This window comes from Eucyclogobius newberryi, unplaced genomic scaffold (genome assembly GCF_026437365.1).
Source record: "Eucyclogobius newberryi isolate DKJ021-1_F unplaced genomic scaffold, fEucNew1.0.hap1 SCAF_12, whole genome shotgun sequence".
In the NCBI taxonomy this organism is placed as follows: Eukaryota; Metazoa; Chordata; class Actinopteri; order Gobiiformes; family Gobiidae; genus Eucyclogobius; species Eucyclogobius newberryi.
Genome location: NW_027315746.1, coordinates 10,794,877 through 10,818,034, shown reverse-complemented (window position 1 = coordinate 10,818,034; position 23,158 = coordinate 10,794,877). Strand labels below are relative to the sequence as shown.

The window sequence follows — 23,158 nt, the reverse complement described above, 5'->3', positions numbered from 1 at the left end:
AAACTATTTTAAAAAGGCTGTCAAATTGGAGTGACTCATTGGTGACACGGAGGTTAAAATGAGAGGACGTTAACAATGGTTTCCTAGTGCTTAATACTTTTAGAGTTACTCACAACCACGTACTGGGAGGAGCTCTATTATACTTCTATAAGTAACTATTTAAAATGATTCTGTGTATTATGAACACGCTGTAAGAAATTTAAGCGTGAGAACTTTTATATTTCAGAGTTCTGCATTTTTACTGGGAAAAAAAAGTGAAATGAAAACCCAAGTATTTGCATTAAGTACTGAAGATATTTGCGGCCTACAGTGTTCTTCCTCTTTTTATTTGGTTAGAAATATTTGCTTTGAGGAACACTTTGGGCAGTGGCCGCACAATATTCCACATAAATGAAGCTTTTTCCACTATTTACTCAAGAATGACCAGGAAACACTTTGCAATATCCGCTTTTATTTATCGAGGAAGTACTACTTACTATCAACAATACCACCTTTACTACTTCTACTACACATGTTATTAACTGTGTTCAGAGCCCATTTTAGCCCTGATGTTGAGTTGGTTTGGTCCAGTTATAGTCCTGGTCTAGTCCTGGTTTAGTTTTTTATTGAGTATTTTAAAACTGTATTTCATTTGTAGACAATTTATCCACAATTTTCAAAAACTGTCTTTTGTTCATTTGTTATAAAACACATTGCACAGCTTTGTACGTAAAAGTACCTTTGAGAAAGTTAGTATTTGCTCTGGGAATTAAAAATATGCCCTTCAGATGCATGTACAGGAAGTAAAGTTGTGTTTAAAATGACTGTAAACAAACTGTGGGTTTTTGTGAGTTTTGTTCTTGTTCTATTCTGGGTTTAGTCCTGGTTTAGCCCCATTTTAATGTGTTGAATGTATAAGTAAAAGGCACGCCATCCCCACACCTGCCGGCATTACTGTCTCATATTTATTACATTTATGCTTTATTCTTTTACTGACACAGATACAAGTACTATTACAAATACTGTATGAACTTAACTTAAAGCAATGTCACTTTAAAATACTGTTACTCAAGCTAGAAGTAAGGTATTCTACTGTTACACCCACGACTCTTACATTATTCTCCTTCCTGAAAAGTGCTCGTCTTGTGCGTAAAAAATAACAAATACCGTATTTTCTGCACTATAAGGCGCACTGTCAATGAATGGTGCATTTTCGATCATTTTTTATGGACTATAAGATCGCTTCCAGGTCAGCGAGCACAACCAGAATGAATCCATATATAAGACACACTGGATTATACGGCGCACTACATTTATTTTCTGTTCAATAACGACATTGGAGAAAAGTAGAAGCAATAAACATGTTTCATCAAAGTTCACACAATCACTTTTCTAAGAACCCTTGAGAAACTTCTCTGAGAAAAGGACTCAAATGATGTCATGACCTCCGTTTGGGAATGAGTGCTCCTCTGCATTAGCTCCATCTCTGCTGCTGCTGCTGCTGCTGCTGCTGCTGCTGCTGCTGCTGCTGCTGCTGCTGCTGCTGCTGCTGCTGCTGTGGGTGCTACTGCTACTGCTACTGCTGCTGCTGCTGGAACCACCTGACCTGTGTCCTGGAACCACCTGACCTGTAGCCTGGACCACATGACCTGTGTCCTGGACCTCTGGATGTCCGGCCTGTCGCACACGTCGGGTCAGTACTTCATTCTTCTTAATCCACCACTGCTACAGCAACAGCGACTACTATATTTATGTCAAAAATGAAAGACTGATTTAGATTTAAAACTGCAAATACTTCATCAACAATCAATGCTTACAATCATGCTTTTGACTTCCGGGTGCGCTCAGTCTTGTCCTGGTTCTGTCCTGCTTTGAGGCCACTTAAGTCCTGATGTAGACTTTGTTAGGTCCTGATTTTGTCTAGTACAGGTTTAGTTCTAGCTTTAGTCCCGGTTTCTTCTTGATTCCATGCAGTCTGTACGTTTGAGCGCACCCTACAGGCCTCAAAAGTGCATGTTCTTCAAGTATACGAGATGGAAATCCTTTGACATTCAGGCTTCATTAGTTGTTACAGCCCCTGCCATGCCGATACACATTATACCAGTGATATTGTAATATTTATGGCCTCGGTGGTGCCATGTGGCTCTGATAGGTTTGGTCCGTGGCGGTTTGCAGTGACACCACACAGACAGTGCAGTACAGACAGTGCTGCTTTGAAACTGCAGTGTAATTGTAGTATTAAGGCTCTTTGATGTGCGACTATAATTTGGAGCCATCAGAAAGAGAGTCTCGGTCTGATGAGGGAGTGCTGTGCCCCTCTGTCCAGACGACGCTGCTCACTCTGTAATTATGGAAATAGACTGTTTGTATTTATAGGCTGAGCCCACAAGCCCCGCGCTGCAGCTGCAACACATCACGGTGCAAATCAAGTGGCTGTGTTTTAAATGAAACGGGGGGTCGACCCGCAGCACGTTTGACCCGTTTAGTGTAATTGATGTGACAGAGAGCAGGTCTGCATGTGCGGTGTGTGGCTCCGGCTCATTCAACAGACAACAGAGGCAGAAGGTCAATTTCATTGGTTTAATATTTACAATAAATACAGTTTTACAGTATAAAATCCATGTACATATTTATATAAATTTAAGTACAAAATAATGCACAGGACGTCAAGCCCTGATAGTGTAGAGAGGGGCTGGTTCACGAGGAAGAGACATATCACCCGAGTAAGAGATTGTTTTAACATTAAGAGTGAGGCAGTTAAATAAAACATTGTCTTCTGCACAAACTCTATGTGCACTTTGGTCCAGTCGGCACTACTCTGCTGAATAGTGGGGTTCTGTGAGTACAGTAGCTCAGGCAGAAAGGCACTTCTGTGTCAAACACAGGTCCAGTTGTGTCCAAAGAGTAGTATCTACAGGGCCAGCCCCAGCTTCTCTAAAGCTCTATACCAAAGTAGTACCAGCTACATTATTTCAACAATAAGAATCACAAATAGTTTAATTCAATATATAAAAGGCTTTGGTCGCTTCAAGAACAATTTAAATAAAAATACATCAGACAAATCACACAAGTATGAACCCCAGGCAGTTAGAGTCCAGTTCACATGTGCCTCTTCATGTGCAGAGCGAGGTGGTCAGACCTGGAGAAGGCCCTCTCACACAGGTGGCACTGAAAGGGCCGGTGCCCGGTGTGCTTACGGAAGTGCCGTGTGAGCTCGTCAGAGCGGGCAAACTTCCATCCACAGCCCTCCCAGCTGCAGTGATAAGGCTTCTCACCTGAGAGAGAGAGAAGAACATTTAGATCTGTGCACCAGGGTCACACACGGGTCAAAGGTCACACAGTGGGATGTGCTCTCAGATAGAACTCTTCTTACCTGTGTGAGTCCTCAGATGAGCCTTAAGATGAGAGCTTTTGGTGTAGGTCTTGCCACATCCTGCGAACGTGCAGGTGTGAGTGGCGGTGCGCTTCCGGGGCCACGTGCGGCGGCCTCTCTTGGGCTTGTTCTCGTGCATGAGCTCCAGAGGTGAAGAGGGCGGCGTGAGCATCACCCTCTGCGCGCCGGGCTGCAGGCCCAGGCTCTCCTCATACATGGCGTAGGACGCGTGAGGGGCGTGATACTGCACGTGCATGGGAGGAGGGAACTGCTGCGTGTGGAACTTGTGCTGGAAGCTGATGTTCTGGCAGAGCGCGGGCTGGCAGTCTGTGCCCTGCTCCCCCGGGCTCAGGGGGGGCGTCATGCTGCTGGCGGCGCGCGGGGAGATGGCCACGCGCGGCTGCTCGAAAGACATCATGCACGACACGTTCCCTTCTTGTTTGATTTTGCTGCAGCTCTGAGGCACCATCCCCATGACGGGCCCGTAACTGTCCATGGGGGGCTCCACTTTAATGTCCTGGCGCGGATACGGCGCGGTGTTGATGTAAAACCTGCCCTGGAGGCCATAGCTGCCGGCGGCCGCGGGAGTGTCCGTGCGCAGCAGCTCCGTCATGAGGCTGGCTCCATAAGGAGGAGGAGGAGAGCGCTGCTCCTCCACCGCGGGGAACAGGCTCTGCTCCGCGCACACAAACTCCGCCGCGCTGTCGGAGCCCGCGGTGTTCGCCAAAATAAAATCCAGATCTAAGTAATTACTGAGATCCTCGTCGTCCTTGAACATGGCGCAGCTGCTGGACACGGGCTTGTCCATCTCTGACTTCCACCTCTGGAAAAGAAACATAAAAGTGTGTTAAAGATGGAAATGCAAGAATTAAAAGAGAAAGAGAAATAAAAGTCTGCACAGTGTTGCTTTTGGCTCAGAGTCTGTCCTGGAGACAACAACAGGTGAAACTGAATCACGCTCCAAAAGTCTCTCCCAAGTTTTCCAAAAAGCTCAGAAAGAAAAGTCAAACTTACGTTTTCCCAGGTCTTTTCTCTTTGGTTTGAGAAGGTTGAAAATGAAGGCAGCATCACTCCAGATAAAGCCATAGTCTTTGATGAATAACGCTGAAGTCGTGTGTGTCTGAGCCGCGCTGAGCAGTGCGACTATCTCCGTGCGTCCTGTCCTCTTGAAGACATGAACCGTTTGAGAGGAAGGACGTCCTCCAGGGCTTTATAACTGCGGCTGCCGCGCGCTCTCCGCCAATTGTGAGCGCTCAGGAAACTGCGTCGAGTCCGGTAAATATAGCGCTTTTATAAAGTGTGTGCAGCGGCCGGGTTGTGCTCAGTGCGGCTCTGTGGCCCCAGGAGCGCTGCAGAGGAGCCTTTAAAGACAGGCCCCGCCTTTCAGCCGTGACGTGCACAGCACGCCCCGCCCCTGAGCCGAGGGTTGCGATTACAAACACAGAGCGCTATAGCAACCAGATCTATACTTACGTAATACTGAGATAGAACAAGGAGCAGAGAAGTGCCCGAGGTAAAGCCCCAACACCTCCTGCTCCTGCTCCTGCATGACAATACTGCAACTACATACTGTTAATAACACTGTATTAACACTGTTAATAACACTGTAATGACACTGTTAATAACACTGTAATAACACTGTTAAGAACACTGTAATAACACTGTTAATAACACTGTTAATTACACTGTTAATAACACTGCTAATTACACTGTTAAGAACACTGTTAATAAGTAATTAAGCCAGTCATTAAGATCATTTCTCTAACATATCTTTCTTCTCATGTGCTAAACTTTGACATTAGACTCTCATTGTACATAAATTATTATTGACAAACCCAGTGCAGGATTCAAAGATTCTAGTAGCAATTTAGTCCAAGTATTTTGACTCTTTATTACACTTTATTCTTTGTGTTGTTTCCTTGTCATCCGGGACGCACTTTGTCTCACTCACGTGTCGTGTCTCTGAGTCAGAGCAGGACTTTCTCAGGTGCGTGTCCCGTAAACACCTGTCTCTCTCCGCGTCTCCCGTGTCCCTCCCGTGTCCCTCCCGTGTCCCTCCCGTGTCCCTCCCGTGTCCCTCCATTGTCCCCTCGCAGCGGGCTTGTCCAAACAGGCGCCAGGGTCGTCTCATTCTGCTCCTCAAACCCTTTTGAACACCGTCAAATACCAGCCATGTAAACACAGCATTGAGACTCGCGTTCCTTTCACGTGCAAATGACGGTCCCCGGAGCGCATCACCGCGACGAGCGCCCGCGGCCGTGGCTGTGGTTTCTGCCGCGAAGACGTGCGCGCAGCGGGGGCCACGGGGGGCCACAGGGGGGGGTTTGGGGCTCAATTATGTGGAGACACCTTTTCAAACAGACGCGCACGCGGTGAGGTGTAGTGACTGGGAATGAGAACGTGGCAATTAAAGATGAATTACAGATGAATTAAAGAGAGGACGTAAGCTCAAACAAAAGAGATCAGCAGAAGAGAAGTCAGCAAATACATTATCCTTTGTTTATTATAGATTTTTAAGTGTTAAGCTGATGTCTGTGATGTCTTTTTGTTATTAAAGGCACAATGAGCTTTGGTTTCTGCCTGTTGCGCCTCGTCAGTGACTCATTTATTATCTGATCTGATTGATTGATTCGGTTTATGTATTTATTTTTTGTACTGCACAAAGCTGCTTCTGTTTTTTTTTATTAAGAAAGCAGAAAAAAGTTGTTATTGCCATGTCAGTGACAAAACCGTGCAAATGTGTTGTGTTGTTTTATTGACTTATAGTGGGTGTTCTAAGCAATTGGGTTATAACATAATCATGAACTAATTCAAACTTCTTCTTTTTTTGAAAACGAAATCAGACTGAACCAGGATCTGAAATTGAGTGTCAAAAAAGTGAAAGATTTTAGACATATTTTTCATTTGAGCTTAAATTTGCCTTTAATGTTTTAGTTGAACAGAATTATTCAAACATATTAAAATGCAAAAGTAAGTACAATTTTTTTTAAAAGGGTAAAAACTAAGCCATTTGTTGTACTTTTTTTCTTATTTTTTTTAATATAAGATGGTAAAACATTATTATTATTATTATTATCTTGTTTTGTTTTATGTGAGAATTTGTATAACAATATTCAGAAGGTTTTATGTCAGTTCAACAGAAATGCGTTAAAACATGTTAAAACATTTTAGTTGAGGTTTAAATGTGAAATGTCTCTAAAAATGAATCTCAAAATTGACGAAATATCACCTTATTGACACTTATTTTAAAGTTTATGGTGCAACCTTTTAATTTTTCTTGCTCTTTTTGTGGGATTTTTTACATTTTTTTCCCAAACAACATACTTGATATTGAATTCTTGCAAAACAACAGTCACAATATCATCTACATTTCGACATATCGTCCACCTCTTGATGAAACAGACCCTAAAATCGGACCAGTTCTACGCTCTTAAAAGGATAAACGATGAACACATTGCGCATCCACGACACAACCTCTCTCCACTCGAACCACGTTTATTCCCTGTGGCTAATTAAAAGTTGAAAACGCACGGCCGGGTCTTTACTTAGCAGCGAGCGTGCGTTTGTACCCCCCACACAGCTTCGCCCCGGCCGCCGCACTTAGCGCACGGATAGTTTATAATCTCACGTTATTTGGGGGGTCCTGGTCTTAATTAGAGAGCCGACACCTCACAATCCCCTGCATTATTCCCCCGTCGGTTTCCATCACGCGAGGTCACGAATCAGAGGTCTGGCTTCACCTTGTCATTTGCTTCACCGCCGACCCGGGACACGCGAGGCACATTAAGCCAAATGAAAAACACACTCGTGACAAGAGCCGTAATGGAGGCCAGCTTGACGGAGGAGCAGCTGAAAGGTTTCCTCCTCCGACAGCAGACGCCCGGGAGACGTCCAGAGACTTTTACTCCACTACAAATGCCAATGTGTTGCTGAAATTGAAAATACGTTGCGTTATTTGAGTTGGTCGTTTGGTAAGCGGCGACGCGAGTCAAAACGGCGACATTGGACAGAGGAAGTTGTAGTTGTAGCGGTTGTAGTTTAACGTTAAAAATGACTGTTGCTGAACTTCTCAGCGAAACCAGAGAAAACTTTACAAAAATGCCCACAATCCTCCTCGAACGTGCTGACTTTTCATTTTTCCTGAGCATTTTCTTTCTTCTTCATCTTTGAAAGGCCCAAAGCTCAAAATTGGACCGTCTTCGTTTTACAAACTTAAAGTGGAAAGTCGCGTACGTAACATTTTTGTTCTTACGCACGGTATATTTAAAAAAAAGGCCCCAGATCTGCGGCGAGCGTGAGAATGTCTTTTTAATTTCAGGTTTTTCTTTTTAGCAATCACATGTACAGTATTTTCCGGAATATAAGTCGCACTGGAGTATAAGTCGCACCAGCCAAAAAAATGCATAATAGAGAAGAAAAAAACATATATAAGTTGCACTGGAGTAAGAAATGCGGTTGCAAGTGTGAAAATAACAAATAATATCACATACAAGTCGCTCTGGAGTATAAGTATATGAGTATAAACATAAGTATAAATCGCACTATGGCCAAAACTATGAAAAAAGGTGCGACTTATAGTCCGAAAAATACGGTAGTTGAATAAATGTATGACAGTTACATGTACAGTATATTTGTGCACTTTGGGTGTATAAAAACAGTACAAAAACACAACAAAATGCAGCAAAACCCAATGGGTCAAGTATTCATCATCATTCCTATAGCGCATGGTGGTATTTGCAGTATTTGTAGTAGCAGTACTTGCAGTTGTTGCAGTGATAGAAGTAGCTGAATGCTATTTTACCAGCGTTACTACAATACTTTAGAGTTTTGATTCCTCTTTCCCCTTCGATATACTCAATACTTCTTCCTCCTTCGGTCTGGTGTGTGTAGATGTTCAGTGGAACGTGTGTCATGATGACTGGATCTGAAAAGAGGGAAGTTTTCTGGCCCTGTTTTGATGGTTTGACCCCATGACCCCAGACGTGACCCCTGGGTTTGGCTCCTGTGGTGAAAGGGTTCCTCTCCCCTTTCTTTCTCTCTTTGTACACTCCTTCACTACCTTTCTCCCCCTCCTCTCTCTTTCTATCTCTCTCTCCTCCCCCTTTCTCCTCTACAATCTCTTCTCTCTCTCTCTCTCTTTCTCTCTCTTCGCTCCTTTCTTTTTCATTCCCTTCCTTCCTTGCTCTCTTCTCCCTCCTTTCTTCCATTCTTTGATTTCTGTCTTCTTCCCTCCACAATCTATCAATGCTGTTCTCTTTCTATGTTGCCTTCCTCTCTTCCCTGCTCTCTTCTCCATCTCCCCATCCCTCGTTCCCTTTCTTCCTCTCTTTCACTATCTCCTTTTCTCCATCTCCAGTCCTTCCCTTGCTTCCTCTCTCTCTCTCTCTCTCTCTCTCTCTCTCTCTCTCTCTTCTCCCCTCGGTTCTTTTCTCTGTCTATCCACTTCTCTCTCTCTTTCTATTTTTCCTTCCTCTCTTCCCCGCTCTCTTCTCTCTCTCCCCTATCTCTCATTACCTTTCTTCCCCGCCGTCACTCGCTTTCTCTCCTTCCATCCCGCTCTCTCCTCCCAGTCTTTCTGTATTTCCATCTCTTACTCTCTTTCCCGCTCTCTAGTCTTTCCCTTGCTACCTCTCTTTCTCTCTCTCTCTCTCTTCTCCCCCTCGTTTCTTTTCTCCATGTCTATTAACTTCTCTCTCTCTCTTTGTATTTTTCCTTCCTCTCTTCCCTACTGTATTCTCCCTCTCCCCTATCTCTCGTTACCTTTCTTCCCCTCCTTCCTCTCTTTCTCTATCTCCTTTTCTTTCACTTCTCTCTTCTTGCTCCCTCACCATCTCTCTTCACCTTCCCACTTTCTGTTTCTTTCTCCCTCCCTTTCTCTCTCTCCATCCCGCTCTCCTCCTCCCAGTCTTTCTGTATTTCCATCTCCTTCTCTCTTTCCCGCTCTTTCCCTTGCTTCCTCTCTCTCTCTCTCTCTCTCTCTCTCTCTCTCTCTCTCTCTCTCTCTCTCTCTCTTCTCCCACTCGTTTCTTTTCTCTATGTCTATTCACTTTTCTCTCTCTCTCTCTTACTTTCGTTACTCATCTTTTTCGAGGACTCCCGTAGAATCTCTGTGACATTCGTGCGACCTGTGTGTGACCTCCTGTCAGTCACGGTCACGTCTTTGAAACTGAAGCCGCTCGCTGAAGGAGCCGTGAGCCTCGTCTTCACCGCCACAACGTCTTTCAGGGCCGTCGACGAATAAATGGAATGTCACCATAAAGTACATTTTATTTTTATGAATGTAGAGTAAAAGAAAGCGCTCGAATATTAAGTAAAAATGTCCGCTGTAAATGTAAAGTAAAGATATTTAAAAGTGCAATATTTATACTTTTAACTACTTTTCCACCTCTGAGGAGAATCAATATTACACAACATTAAAAACTAGAAAACATATCGGCAAATGTCTCCTAATTTCTTATGTTAAGTATTATTATAGTTGGAACACAAACCGCGCACCAGTTAGCGCTCAAGCTAACTCAAGCTAACTCAAGCTACATTTTTATTATTATTGATGTGATGTTTTTAGCCACAATCTTGGAGCCTGAAGACGGATTCGCGGTCGGAAACGTCACATGTGCTGCAAAAATAAACAAGTAAATACATTGTGAGCTGGAGCTGTCATGTTGTGGATCGTTTCATTCTCTCGCTCGATTAGCCAACGCGGACGTCTTAAAACGGGGATTACCCTTCGTCACAGGATAAACCCTGAGCACATATTGACATGTTGTGGTTTCCAGAGGTTCAGTCACTACCTGTCCAGCTAAACATATTTAAATACCGGTACGCGTAGCACTTTGACTCCATAAATAAAACGGCTGGAGGCCAATGCAAATGTGTCACGTTTGCTGCTTTAACAGTGATAGAAATCCATGCACAGTTATTCTTATTTTATTTATTTATTAATTTTATTTTATTAATTATTTATTTTATTTATTTATTTTTTATATATTTATTATTAGGCCCGAGCGCCACAAGCTGGCGAGAGGCCTATTAATCTCGTAAGGCCGTGCGAAGCACGGCTGCGAAAGTGCGCACGTAGTGCGCACGAAATTGAGCGCGAAGCGCTCGCCCACTTCCAAACACTCACTAACGCACTCCTTCACTCATGCACGCCCCGTGCATACTAATTAGTAGTAGGAAAATGGAACATTACCGTTGTAAACGGGCGAAGCCCGTGCAAAAGTGCGCACTAAACGAGCACTTTACATTGGGATGACGACCGCGAAGCGGTCGTCATCCCCATATAAAGCGGGAGGGAAAGCGCGAGCGCTTTCCGAAAATGTATAGTTTATGATATTTGAAAAATGGGAAACATTGTTTTCGCATGGGAATATTATTCTTTCTTTCTTCTTCTTTCTTTCTTTCTTCTCGGGACCAACCCCCCTATTTTTCACCCAGTGAACATTGACGAAAAGTCACAAAAATTTGCACACCTCTAAAAATCGTGCCTCTCTACATTCTGGCTATTTCCCTTTTCTAAAATAAAAAAAATTGGCGCGTCAGCGCCCCCAAATGTGCCAAAATGCATTGAGAGATAGGAAATGACCCAAAAAAAATCTGATCCTAGAATCATAAAATTTGGCGCAGAGGTAGATGGTGACAAGAGAAGTAAAAAATATTATTACGGCAACGCCGTCCACCCAACCAAATGTCGGCCATATTGGTTCAAAAATGGCTAAGCAGGACTCGGGAGTTTTTCCAAACGTAGTACTTTTACGAACTCCTCCCAGGGCGTTGGCTCTAAAAAGCTGAAATTTGGTGAAAATGCTACTGAGGAGTGGGACATCAAAAGTTATTCAAATTACATTGATACCTGTCACGGTCTCTGAGCGGCGAAGCCGCAAACTTTAGCTAGAATTTCAGAAATCTCCCAAATTTAACATTTCTGCCGTTTGCGCAGATAAAGTCCGAATTGCATCAAATTATAATCAGTTGTTAAACTCTTTGCGCTAAACGTACTTGAAGTGAAATAAATTAATTTGGCACCACAGCTCCCCCTACAGATTTTATATGGAGGTTAAATGTTTAGTTTTGCGAAATTTTATGAAATTTGACACACAACTCAATTTTGGCATCCCCATCAAAAGAGTCAATGAGACCCATGTCATAATTGTTATGGCTTTGCCGTAGCGATGACCAAAACCTCCCATGTTATTCCAATGGGGAAATCGCCAGAAAAAACAGAATATGCATGAGCGAAACAAAATTCAACAATCCATTTGAGAGACAAGAACAGAAAGTCAAATTGCCAAAATACTGGTCCATTGCGTCATGCACTTTTTAAACATGTAAGAAATTGTTTAGCAGAATTTGGTGATTTACAGAAAATAAAGTGTTTAAACTGGGAAACGTGGTCTTTCAGGTGCAACCGAAAGGCACAAATTTGCTCTGATCGTTTACGGCAACTTGTGTGGTACTGCTAACCTGGAACACAAAAGAGAGATGTTTACACTTTAGACTTTCACAAACTCCTCCCAGGGCGTTAGCCCTATTAACCTGAAATTTGGTGAGACTCATCTTCAGGGGTGAACCGTCAAAAGTTATTCACATTTTTATTCAAAGAGTCACGGTGTCTGTGCGGCAAAGCCGCACATTTTGCCAAGAATTCAAAATAAAATTGCTTTTTGATGGTAAAACAAAGGGGAGAAGATGTGACAGCGTCACAGATTCAGCAGTAGGCGTAATAAAAGGACAATTGGGGCGCGTTAGCGCCCCCTCCTCTTACGGCGTGGCGGCGGCGTGGCGAGGGCCGATCATTGCCGCTTGCGGCTATATTTCTAATTATTATTAATGTGGGTTGTTTTTAACTGATAAAATGATACATATGTGTGGATGTATTTAGATGCTTTGAGGCAGCACACCGTTTCCATCTCGTTTGATGTCGAGTGCCTTGCTCAAACGCACTGTGCCATTTGGAACGAGTCAGGGATTGAACCGCAAACCCTACAATTAATAGGCAACTTGACTTTTTTTTGGTCCCGGCTCCAATCCAACCACGGCTACCGCTTTTCTCCATTTCAAAAGTGTCTCCAAAGTGCTACAAATATGACTAAATGAATTCCTCTTGCATCACAATGGTTGTTGCCTTTTTGTCGGCTTCATCCATTGTTTGCACATCCTCCGGTTTGAAGTGCGTGATGCAACCGAACCTGAGAGTTTAAAGGATGTTTCAAAATTGACTGTATTAAGACTAGATTATGGAGACAAGCCCGTGCCTGAAAACTGTGCTGTTTGAATGAAATGCGGGATTTGAGCTGGAAAAAGCAGGAAAAATGTGTTCTGTTTGTGCCGTTTTGGGGTTGACTTTCCGTAAAACGTTTGGACTGGTTTACGGGGCAAACGCTCACATCCATATTTATACAGTAAATACGGAGACGTTTGCCTTTATTCTTCTATTTATGTCATTTAAAATTGATTGACTGTTGAAAGTTGCATGTACAATATGACATCTAATTCCCAAGACTGTCAATATTTACAAAAATCCTGCTTAACAAGGGAAACCAAGGAGTAAAATAAATTAATTTACCCAATAAAGACCTAATAAAGGACTGAAATGTGCCTTAACTTTACAAGTCTTTACTTTCCCAAATAATTAAAGTCTAAACACAACAAAATCAGGACATTTTGTGTTGAAAATCACCTCAAAAGTTACAATTTATTCATAATTGTGCATGTAAATAAATCACAATGATACAACTCTAAGCTGATGGACTGGAGTATGAAATGCAGTTGCAAGTGTGAAAATAACAAATAATATCACATATAAGTCGCTCCGGAGTATAAGTATAAGTATATAAGTATAAATATAAGTATCACCCCGTCGCACCCCGGCCAAAACTATGAAAAAAGGTGCAACTTATAGTCCGGAAAATACGGTAATACTGTCATTTCTGACATAAATGCATTTGTTTTCATGGACGTAGCTAGCATACAAGCTCATGTCACGAAAGTAGCTAAACGTGTCTTTAACGTGTTGCGGTTTCACTCGTTTTGCAGATGCTAACGAGCTAAACGAACCGAAAGAGTCTCGCAGCTTGTTATTCAAATGTCTTGCTGCTTCTATTAAAGACGCAGTGGGAACACGAGCCGCTGAAAGTGGATCCATAGATATGTAAATGTTCAGGTGAGAAAGCAGCGCTGCACCTCCGTGTGTTTCTGTTCTCATGTCTGAGGTTTGGGTGAAATGGGAGTGGACCCTATAGTCCAGTATATACTATATATATATATAGTCCACTATATACTATATATATATATAGTCCACTATATACTATATATATATAGTCCACTATATACTATATATATAGTCCAGTATATACTATATAGATATATATAGTCCAGTATATATATATATATATATATATATATATATATATATATATATATATATAGTCCAGTATATACTATATATATATATATATATATAGTCCACTATATACTATATATATATATATATATATATAGTCCAGTATATACTATACATATATATAGTCCAGTATATACTATATATATATATATAGTCCAGTATATACTATATATATATATATATATATAGTCTAGTATATACTATATATATATATATATAGTCCAATATATACTATATATATATATAGTCCAGTATATACTATATATATGTGTGTGTGTATATATATATATATATATATATATATATATATATATATATATATATACTATATACATAGTCCAGTATATACTATATATATATATATATATATATATATATATATATATATATAGTCCAGTATATACTATATATATATATAGTCTAGTATATACTATATATATATAGTCCAGTATATACTATATATATAGTCCAGTATATACTATATATATAGTCCACTATATACTATATATATAGTCCACTATATACTATATATATAGTCCAGTATATACTATATATATATATATATATATATATAGTCCACTATATACTATATATATATATATAGTCCAGTATATACTATATATATATAGTCCAGTATATACTATATATATATATAGTCCAGTATATACTATATATATATATATATATATATATATATATATATATATAGTCTAGTATATACTATATATATATATATATATATATATAGTCCAGTATATACTATATATATGTGTATATATATATATATATATATATATATATATATATATATATATATATATAGTCCAGTATATACTATATATATAGTCCAGTATATACTATATATTTATAGTCCAATATATACTATATATATATATATAGTCCAGTATATACTATATATATATAGTCCAGTATATACTATATATATATAGTCCAGTATATGCTATATATATATATATATATATATATATATACTACTACTACTACTACTACTACTACTACTATAACTACTACTGCTACTATAACTACTACTACTACTACTACTACTACACCTACTACTACACCTACTATTACTACACCTACCACTACTAGTACTACTACCACTACTACTACTACTACTACTACTACTACTACTAAAGTGCAGTATGACGGGTTCTCATGTGTTTGTAATTATTACTTCCTTTGATGGAATAGAACCTGTAGTAAATATTCAAGATGGATTTTGTTAAGAACATTTTAGAAACAAAAAATTTGAAAAGTAGACTCTTGTTCTAGAACCGAATCCCTCTGTGATGTCATCAATAAGCGACAAAAATGCAGACGATTTACAAACAGCTCGGCAAACATTTTCTGACTATACTTTGACCAAAGTTATTGTTTTTCAGATCATAACTATTGTGTAATGTATATGGATGAATGCCATTGTTTACAGTTCTGTTGCTAGGTAAAAGTTGTGGAATTCCCTGTTGCCCATGTCCAACCAGGAAGTACAATTATAAACGTCAATGAAATAGTCAAACTGGAGAAAAAATAGGCAAAATTTGTATCAATATCTAAATAAAACCATGGTCACGTTATAGTGAGATGTGTAGTCTGACCTGTCAGACGCAATTTAAATGTTAGAAAACCAGAACCTGATGTAACGCTGCGTTCCACATATTTTCCACCTCCGACTTGACAAAATCCCCTAGAACACCACTCAATCTTGTGGGATTCCTTATTCACACAAGACATAAACTGCGATGTATTACAATAATTCTGCCAAAATCTGCCAATATCAAATAATATGATGTCATTTGAACATACTACAGACAATTGATTTAACATTTATATTTATTTAGCCTTTTACTATAAGCCTCATTGTACACGATATTTCTCACTCAAAGCAAAAGCATCTACACCTCTTAGTTTTAGTACAATATCTCAAGTAAATCGTGTCAAATTGCATCAAATTGTGACTTTTCTTACATTTCCTGTACAGTTTACTTTACCATCAAAATTCCACCCTGGTCCTGACCCAACACACTTCTAACGACTTGCTTAAGCGGCGCGTGCCAACTCTTTTTCTGTTTAACATTCATATCCCAAACAGCTTTTTTTTCCACGACACGAAAAGGGGGTGAGTCGTGGGTGAGAGCGAGAGAGAGAGAGAGGGGGGGGAGGCAGGGTCTGGCCCCGGGGCCTCAATGCTATCATTCTCTGACGCTGCGTTTGAATCTGGCCCCGGCGTGTGAGCAGGAAAAGCGGCCAAACGTGCTTCCTGAGTGGTCCGAGGGGGAAACCGTGTAGCAGGCGAGGGGCGGTGGTTAAAAATAACCGGGGTATATAAGCTCTCGCTCGCTCCAGCCTCTCAGTCGGCGCGGCGCAGACAGGACGTCCCGGGGAAAAAAGGGCCTCGCACATGCAGATACTCACACACGCGCGCGCTTCGCTCACGGAGCTAGTCCGAGGGGAGCACGACCGCGGATGACGAAACGCCGAGAAACCCGACACAAACACGATGCGTGCCCCGGGTGCGAAAAGCGAGTGAAATCACACGCTCGTCATGGAAAAAGTGTCGCCGAGCGTGTTTTCCGTCTGCGTTCTCGCCCGGGATGTTGTAAATGCCAATGTGTGAGAGCGGTGAGGTGGGACGGTGAGGTGGGACGGTGAGGTGGGACGGTGAGGTCACCCAGAATGGTGCCGGGAAAGGTCGGCCATGTTTTGTACGCGTTAAGTGTCTCGGACTGGTTTAAAATCATGTAAACGTGTCCTTTAAATCAGTGTTTCCCAACGTTTTTTGTCTGGAGTTGTCCCTGAACTTTGACCTCTCACTGCAAGTAATTAATCTATGAACTACAGTGCGCTATAAATGACTCTTCCATTCTCTCGTTTTAAAAGTGTGCTCGATGTGAATGATGTTACAGAACTTTTAAGATGGTCGATTTAGTTCCATTTACCTTAAATGTTTGATTTGATGAATTTTAACATTGATTGATTGGTTTATTTCGAGTTTACAGCATAATGTTGGACACGTGGTTAACAATAATGACACATTTGTATACTTCTACCAACATACAGCGGTGCAAACAGGTTCATATGAAATTGCACATATACAATTGTACTTCCACAAACAGGACCAACGTATCTTTCAAGTTAAGGTCAATGTGCTGTGTGTTATGGACTCTCCCTGTCTCATTAATTAAACTAAACTAAACTAAAATGTTATATCTGAAGAATCGCTAGTGTTCTTATGTTCCAAGTGGTTCACGTTCTCCTGGTTCGGGAAAATTGCCCTAAACTATTATGTACAAGGTTCAGAAACAAAACAAAGACTGAAGACTATTCGTTCACTATCGAAACAAATCTGATAAAATTGCTATAAACCGTATTTTCCGGCCTATAAGTTGCACCTTTTTTCATAGTTTTGGCCGGGGTGCGACTTATACTTATATTTATACTTATATACGTATACTCCGGAGCGACTTATATGTGATATTATTTGTTATTTTCACACTTGCAGCTGCATTTCATACTCCAGTGTGACTTATATGTGTTTTTTCTTCTCTATTATGCACTTTTTGGCTGGTGCGACTTATACTCCAGTGCGACTTATAGTCCAGAAAATAAAGTATACGTTTTATTTTAATTTTTTATGGATCGCTGTCACTGTTCTTACCTTAGAAGTTGATCTATTGCTTTGCACCATTTTTCTCTCTGCGAGTGTAGACTTAAACCAGTCTCTGTTTGTTCTTCTCTTAAAGACACTGTAGCTCTGAATCTTTACGAGTTACGGCCAGTGTCTTGCGTCTACCTTTAGCTCCAACGTTTACACCTTGACACGCCATTCTTACTTCACCCACAAAACGACCCGTTGTATATTTTGACTCACAAAAACACAGAAATAACACACGAAGCATTCCACGTTACTGTACGCCCCTCATGGGAACGTCGGAGTCGGCTTTGACCTGCCGAAGAAAACAGAATACTTCGAAAGAATCCGTGCCCTTTGTCCCGCTCACAACCAGATGTCAACAACAGTACGGCTCTCTCGCCGCTTGACAACCCGTTGATGAATCGCCAACGTTAAGTACGCCTCGCTGATAAGCCCGAAACACACTATAGTAAATTGTGAAACGCCGTTCGCTGTTGCTCAATCATGTGTCGTGAAATGAGTCCACACACACACACACACCGGCTTCTCTGAAACGTTTGCTGACGCACGATTTCCCTCTGACCGCCCGCTTCGAGTTCAAAGCTTCCCCTTCTGCCGAGGCCGCGCAGCCCGAGCGAATGTGAATGTCTTTTGGAGAAGCAGACATGGGGAGTTTTGAGGAGGCGGACGGGACGGGGCGGCTGTCTGCTCGCTGACCTCTGACCCCCGTGTGGGAAAGGACAAGGAACATGTATTGGAACCACGTCATTACAGAGCGTTTCAAGTGGGCTGCTCGGAGACGTGGACGTACCTCTGAGAAACGTCACATGAGGATGTGTGCGGTGGAGGTTTATGCACGGTCGGGTCTGTGGTGTAGAACTCACCACCGCTTTGCTTCACTTTACACACGTTTAGTGCGGGGAGTTTGTGTAGTTTTCGTGATGTTTGATCGTTATTTGTTCAACCACGAACACTGTGATGGTAAATGGGGATGTCAGGATTATTTGATGTATTATAATCCTGATTATTTCTGTCACAATATCGTCGTAAGAACTAAAAACGAATAATCGCGACTGTTTTAGAAGCAATTTTAGGTCTTCTTCTTCTTCTTCTTCTTCTTCTTCTTCTTCTTCTTCTTCTTCTTCTTCTTCTTCTTCTTCTTCTTCTTCTTCTTCTTCTTCTTCTTCTTCTTCTTCTTCTTCTTCTTCTTCTTCTTCTTCTTCTTCTTCTTCTTCTTCTTCTTCTTCTTCTTCTTCTTCTTCTTCTTCTTCTTCTTCTTCTTCTTCTTCTTCTTCTTCTTCTTCTTCTTCTTCTTCTTCTTCTTCTTCTTCTTCTTCTTCTTCTTCTTCTTCTTCTTCTTCTTCTTCTTCTTCTTCTTCTTCTTCTTCTTCTTCTTCTTCTTCTTCTTCTCTTTATCCTTCTCCTCCTCCTCCAGATGTGATGTATCTTAGCGGCCGAACACCTTTCTCACGTGTTCTCCTTTTTGTTTGGATGAAACACTGAAGTCGTGGAACAGTGACAGGAAAAACAAGTGACAAACTCCAGAAGCAATAACTCCCAGAAAAACTGCTGTCAATAATAACGATGGCAGGTCCCAGAAGGACTCGACCACTTCACCTGCCGGATCTCGTCCAGTCCTGGATACGAGCGGCTTTGGGCCTGGTCAGTACTTCAGCCGTGAATACCAGTTACTGCAGTGGCTTTATTCCAAACTGTTGTTGTGTCCTTAGGCAAGACACTTCACCCACCTCGCCTAGTATCAATCAATAACTCAGCGATTGCTCAGTTTCCACACATGATTGACAGTAACGTGTCACCACCAGGAAGAGAGCTAATGCAACGTAAAGTGTCCTGTACATTATTATTATGACAACAACCTTGTGTAGTAACTGTTTTATAGTGTCACTTGTGGTTAGAAAGTGAAGAGTGCTAGTGTCATTGTCCTTTTATTCATAAATATTGGACTTTTTGATGATGAATGAGGCACTGTCTTCATTACATTTGACTTGAAAAAATGGATGTAAAACTCCAACAATGGAGAGGATAGGTGGATACATGTGGAATGTACTTCTGCAGCAGGAGATGGACGACAGGGACGAGTCGACGAGGACTGGACTGAGATCACTTTGGACGTTGAAATGAAATGGAAAGATTGACTTTTGCAGTGAATTTGAAAATGGACAAATTTGCTGGACACTGGGACAAAAGGACTGACTTTCTTTGGACTATTCTTTTTGTGTTTTTTATTTAGTTTTCTCTTTGCTACATACATAATATGAAGCACTTTCACAAGCACTATATATATATATATTATAAATATATAGTGCTTGTGAAAGTGCTTCACGTTGAGGACCCACACATCACATTCACACACATTCACACAGTGGACACAGAATCTGAAGGCGTGGCAGCTCGAGTGTCTTACTCAAGCAGAAAACAACTTTCAAATCCAGTCATCTGGACAATTATTTCATAAACAAGAAATTTGTACTTCCATCCAAAAGTAATTTTCAATCTTCGGATGGATGTTGAAACATTTTGATTTGTAAAATACGGTCCAGATGACTGTCTTTTCTATGATGAATCACTCCTGCAGGAGGATTACACCGTCCTCTCTTGCCAAAGGACACAACAACAACAGTATTCGTCTGCTGGGATTGGTCCACCAACCTGTGAGCCAGTGGATCTGACCGCTCTGCCAGGAATAACCATTATTACTTTGCTACCACTTTATAATAACTACACCTGAATTTGCCTTAAAACATGAACAAAGACTTAAATCATAATGACCAAAGTTTATTAAGCACAATTCAGGTTTAATAACTCTTCAATTAAGGTTAGAATTATGAATAAGAGTACTGTATTAAGCCTGAATCATTCTTAATACAGTATTTGTTCACTATGAATTACATATTTGCTCATGCTTTATTAAGTGTAGTTATTACAAAGTGTCATTTCCATGTTCGGAGCAAGATTCCAACCATCAACCTCTGGCTCAGAGGACGAGCTCCTGTTATAGACTTCTAATCCAGTCACTGAATTAAAGTGTGTGCATTACATGTGTGAACTCGGGTCACCTGAGCGCTATCGCCATCGACCAGCTCAGTGCCATAAACTATAGTTGTTTCTTATCAATGTCGTTAATCTGTTTGTGTCAAGTTCAAGGCGACACTTGGCCAAACACGGCGCTGGTTTTAGGACTCTTTCCATCACATGGCTCCACTCCACGGCCTCTGACACGTGTCCAGACGACCGGCCCGTGTTATGGAAACCCACCTTCTCCAAATATGCAGCTCTGGAGGCCGCACATGGCAGGATAATGGCCACATGTGGATAGAATTGAGCCCGCGCTGCACCAGGGGGATGGGCCCAGATTTATTAGCTGTTAACACCAGGAATCACACCGGAGTCCCGCTTGTCACTGCGCAGCACACTTACGACTTTACGGATGAGAAGAAGAGTGTTTTCCTTCCCAAAGTGCGAAGAAAGGTGCTTTTTACGTGATGGATGAGAGTGGGCAGCTCCGAGCGGCTTCGAGCGGACGACTCTGGAAAGTTTTACATCTGGGAGGATTTTTTTGGACAGCTGTTTGTTGTAGAAAGAAATAAAGAAATGGAGTCATTTCTGTGTTTTGTTTAATTAAACTTTAACATGCTCTGGCAGCTCAGAAATGTTTGTGGATCTGTTTCTAAGCAGCTGGACACGAGTGTGAGAATGATGCTCAGTGACAGTCAAACAATAAGATGTTTGCCTCATTTCAACTTCAAAGTCATGTTTTAGAGCTTATGTCCTCCAGTTTAGAGCCTCTGGATCTGTTCATCTGTTTCTGTTGTAGTTTGTGTAATGACATAAGCCCTTTATAACTAAGATATTACATTTAAACCAATGTTAATGCAATGAAACCCAATGAATTAAACTATTGTCAATAAAGAAACCAAGCTTGACCAACTGAAAGAAACATTTTAGATTATTCACCTTGTCTTCTTTAATACAATAGTTTTTGTCCTTTCATCTGTATCAGGCAAAAGACAAGTGACAATGTAATTAATTAGGCCCGAGCGCCACAAGCTGGCGAGAGGCCTGTTAATCTCGCAAGGCCGTGCGAAGCACGGCTGCGAAAGTGCGCACGCAGTGCGCACGAAATCGAGCGCGAAGCGCTCGCCCACTTCCAAACACTCACTAACGCACTCCTTCACTCACGCACGCCCCGTGCATACTAATTAGTAGTAGGAAAATGGAACATTACCGTTGTAAACGGGCGAAGCCCGTGCAAAAGTGCGCACTAAACGAGCACTTTACACTCATTTGCCCTAAGTAGCTCACAAATACGTTCCCCATCTCTTGCATGTTCCGTGCATATAAGCATGTAATGCAAAAATTGAACATTATTACTGTATAGAGGGCCAAAAACATAAAGTGGGCGGAGCCCACTCAAAATTAACGAAAGTACCGGTCAGTGACCAGGGACCCACACCATGAGGTAGGAAAGCGTGAGCGCTTTCCGAAAATGTATAGTTTATGATATTTGAAAAATGGGAAATGTTTTCGCATGGGAATATTATTAGGCCCGAGCCCCAGCAGGGCGGAGGGCCTATTGCTCCCGCAACGCTGCCGAAGGCAGCGTTGCAACTATCCCGTCGCCCCTGGCAAGTACAATGAACTAGCCCATGCCGAAGGCATGGATCATGCATACTTACTCCTGCTATGACAGAAATAGTCAACAATTTGTGAATGGGCGTAGCCCATTCACAAATTGTTGACAACAGCAGCGCGAAGCGCTGCATTCCTCCAAAAACCCTCCTGGCATTGTCCTGTACGCGAGAATCCATGCCGCAGGCATGGGCCATTCTTGTATCTGCTCAAATCAATGGAAGTCTATGGGGAGTGGGGCGGGGCATCCCGACGGAATGGGGAGTGACGAGCGCGTAAGCGCTCGTAATGATGATTCCACCCCATGGCGGCATGGGGAAGGCTTAGAGCTTTCAAACGATGTATAATTTGTTGTTATAGTGGAAACGGCTATATTGTTTTTGCTAAAAATATAATTATTTTTTTTATTTTTAGGCCCGAGCCCCAGCAGGGCGGAGGGCCTATTTCGGCAGCGTTCCAACTGTTCGACCAAACATGCGGGCGCAGCCCGCATGTTTGGTACCCCGTCGCCCCTGGCAAGTACAGTGAACTAGCCCATGCCGAAGGCATGGATCATGCATACTTACTCCTGCTATGACAGAAATAGATGTATAATTTGTTGTTATAGTGGAAACGGCTATATTGTTTTTGCTAAAAATATTATTATTATTATTATTAGGCCCGAGCCCCAGCAGGGCGGAGGGCCTATTGCTCCCGCAACGCTGCCGAAGGCAGCGTTGCAACTGCGCCCGCATGTTTGGTACCCCGTCGCCCCTGGCAAGTACAGTGAACTAGCCCATGCCGAAGGCATGGATCATGCATACTTACTCCTGCTATGACAGAAATAGTCAACAATGAGTGAATGGGCGTAGCCCATTCACTCATTGTTGACAACAGCAGCGCGAAGCGCTGCATTCCTCCAAAAACAATCCTGGCATCAACCCGTACGCGCCATGCTTGTTTCTGCTCAAATCAATGGAAGTCTATGGGGAGTGGGCGGGGCATCCCGACGAAATAGGGAGTGACGAGCGCGTAAGCGCTCGTAATGATGATTCCACCCCATGGCGGCATGGGGAAGGCTTAGAGCTTTCAAACGATGTATAATTTGTTGTTATAGTGCAAA

The 23,158-nt window shown here is 41.8% G+C and overlaps 1 protein-coding gene and 1 long non-coding RNA gene across 2 annotated transcripts in view; one reads left to right on the top strand and one right to left on the bottom strand.

The window, feature by feature from the left end:
* The window catches only part of LOC140356062 (uncharacterized), a 334,871-nt gene that overhangs the window by 233,766 nt on the left and 77,947 nt on the right, over positions 1–23,158 (top strand). The gene's annotated exons all lie outside the window — the stretch shown is intronic.
* Positions 2,548–4,690, bottom strand: klf2b (Kruppel like factor 2b). Its single transcript, XM_072440765.1, has 3 exons — positions 4,367–4,690; positions 3,353–4,175; positions 2,548–3,254 (listed from the first exon to the last, which is right to left on the bottom strand). Exons 1-3 carry the CDS (start codon positions 4,436–4,438, stop codon positions 3,079–3,081), a joined length of 1,071 nt encoding a protein of 356 aa, XP_072296866.1. The 5' UTR covers positions 4,439–4,690; the 3' UTR covers positions 2,548–3,078.

Excerpts from the sequence above, each read along its gene's own strand:
- klf2b (XM_072440765.1), bottom strand. The coding sequence starts at position 4,438 with ATGGCTTTATCTGGAGTGATGCTGCCTTCATTTTCAACCTTCTCAAAC. Across the intron at positions 4,176-4,366 it reads GAGAAAAGACCTGGGAAAAC|AGGTGGAAGTCAGAGATGGA; the intron begins GTAAGTTTGACT and ends TTTCTTTTCCAG. Across the intron at positions 3,255-3,352 it reads TCATCTGAGGACTCACACAG|GTGAGAAGCCTTATCACTGC; the intron begins GTAAGAAGAGTT and ends TCTCTCTCTCAG.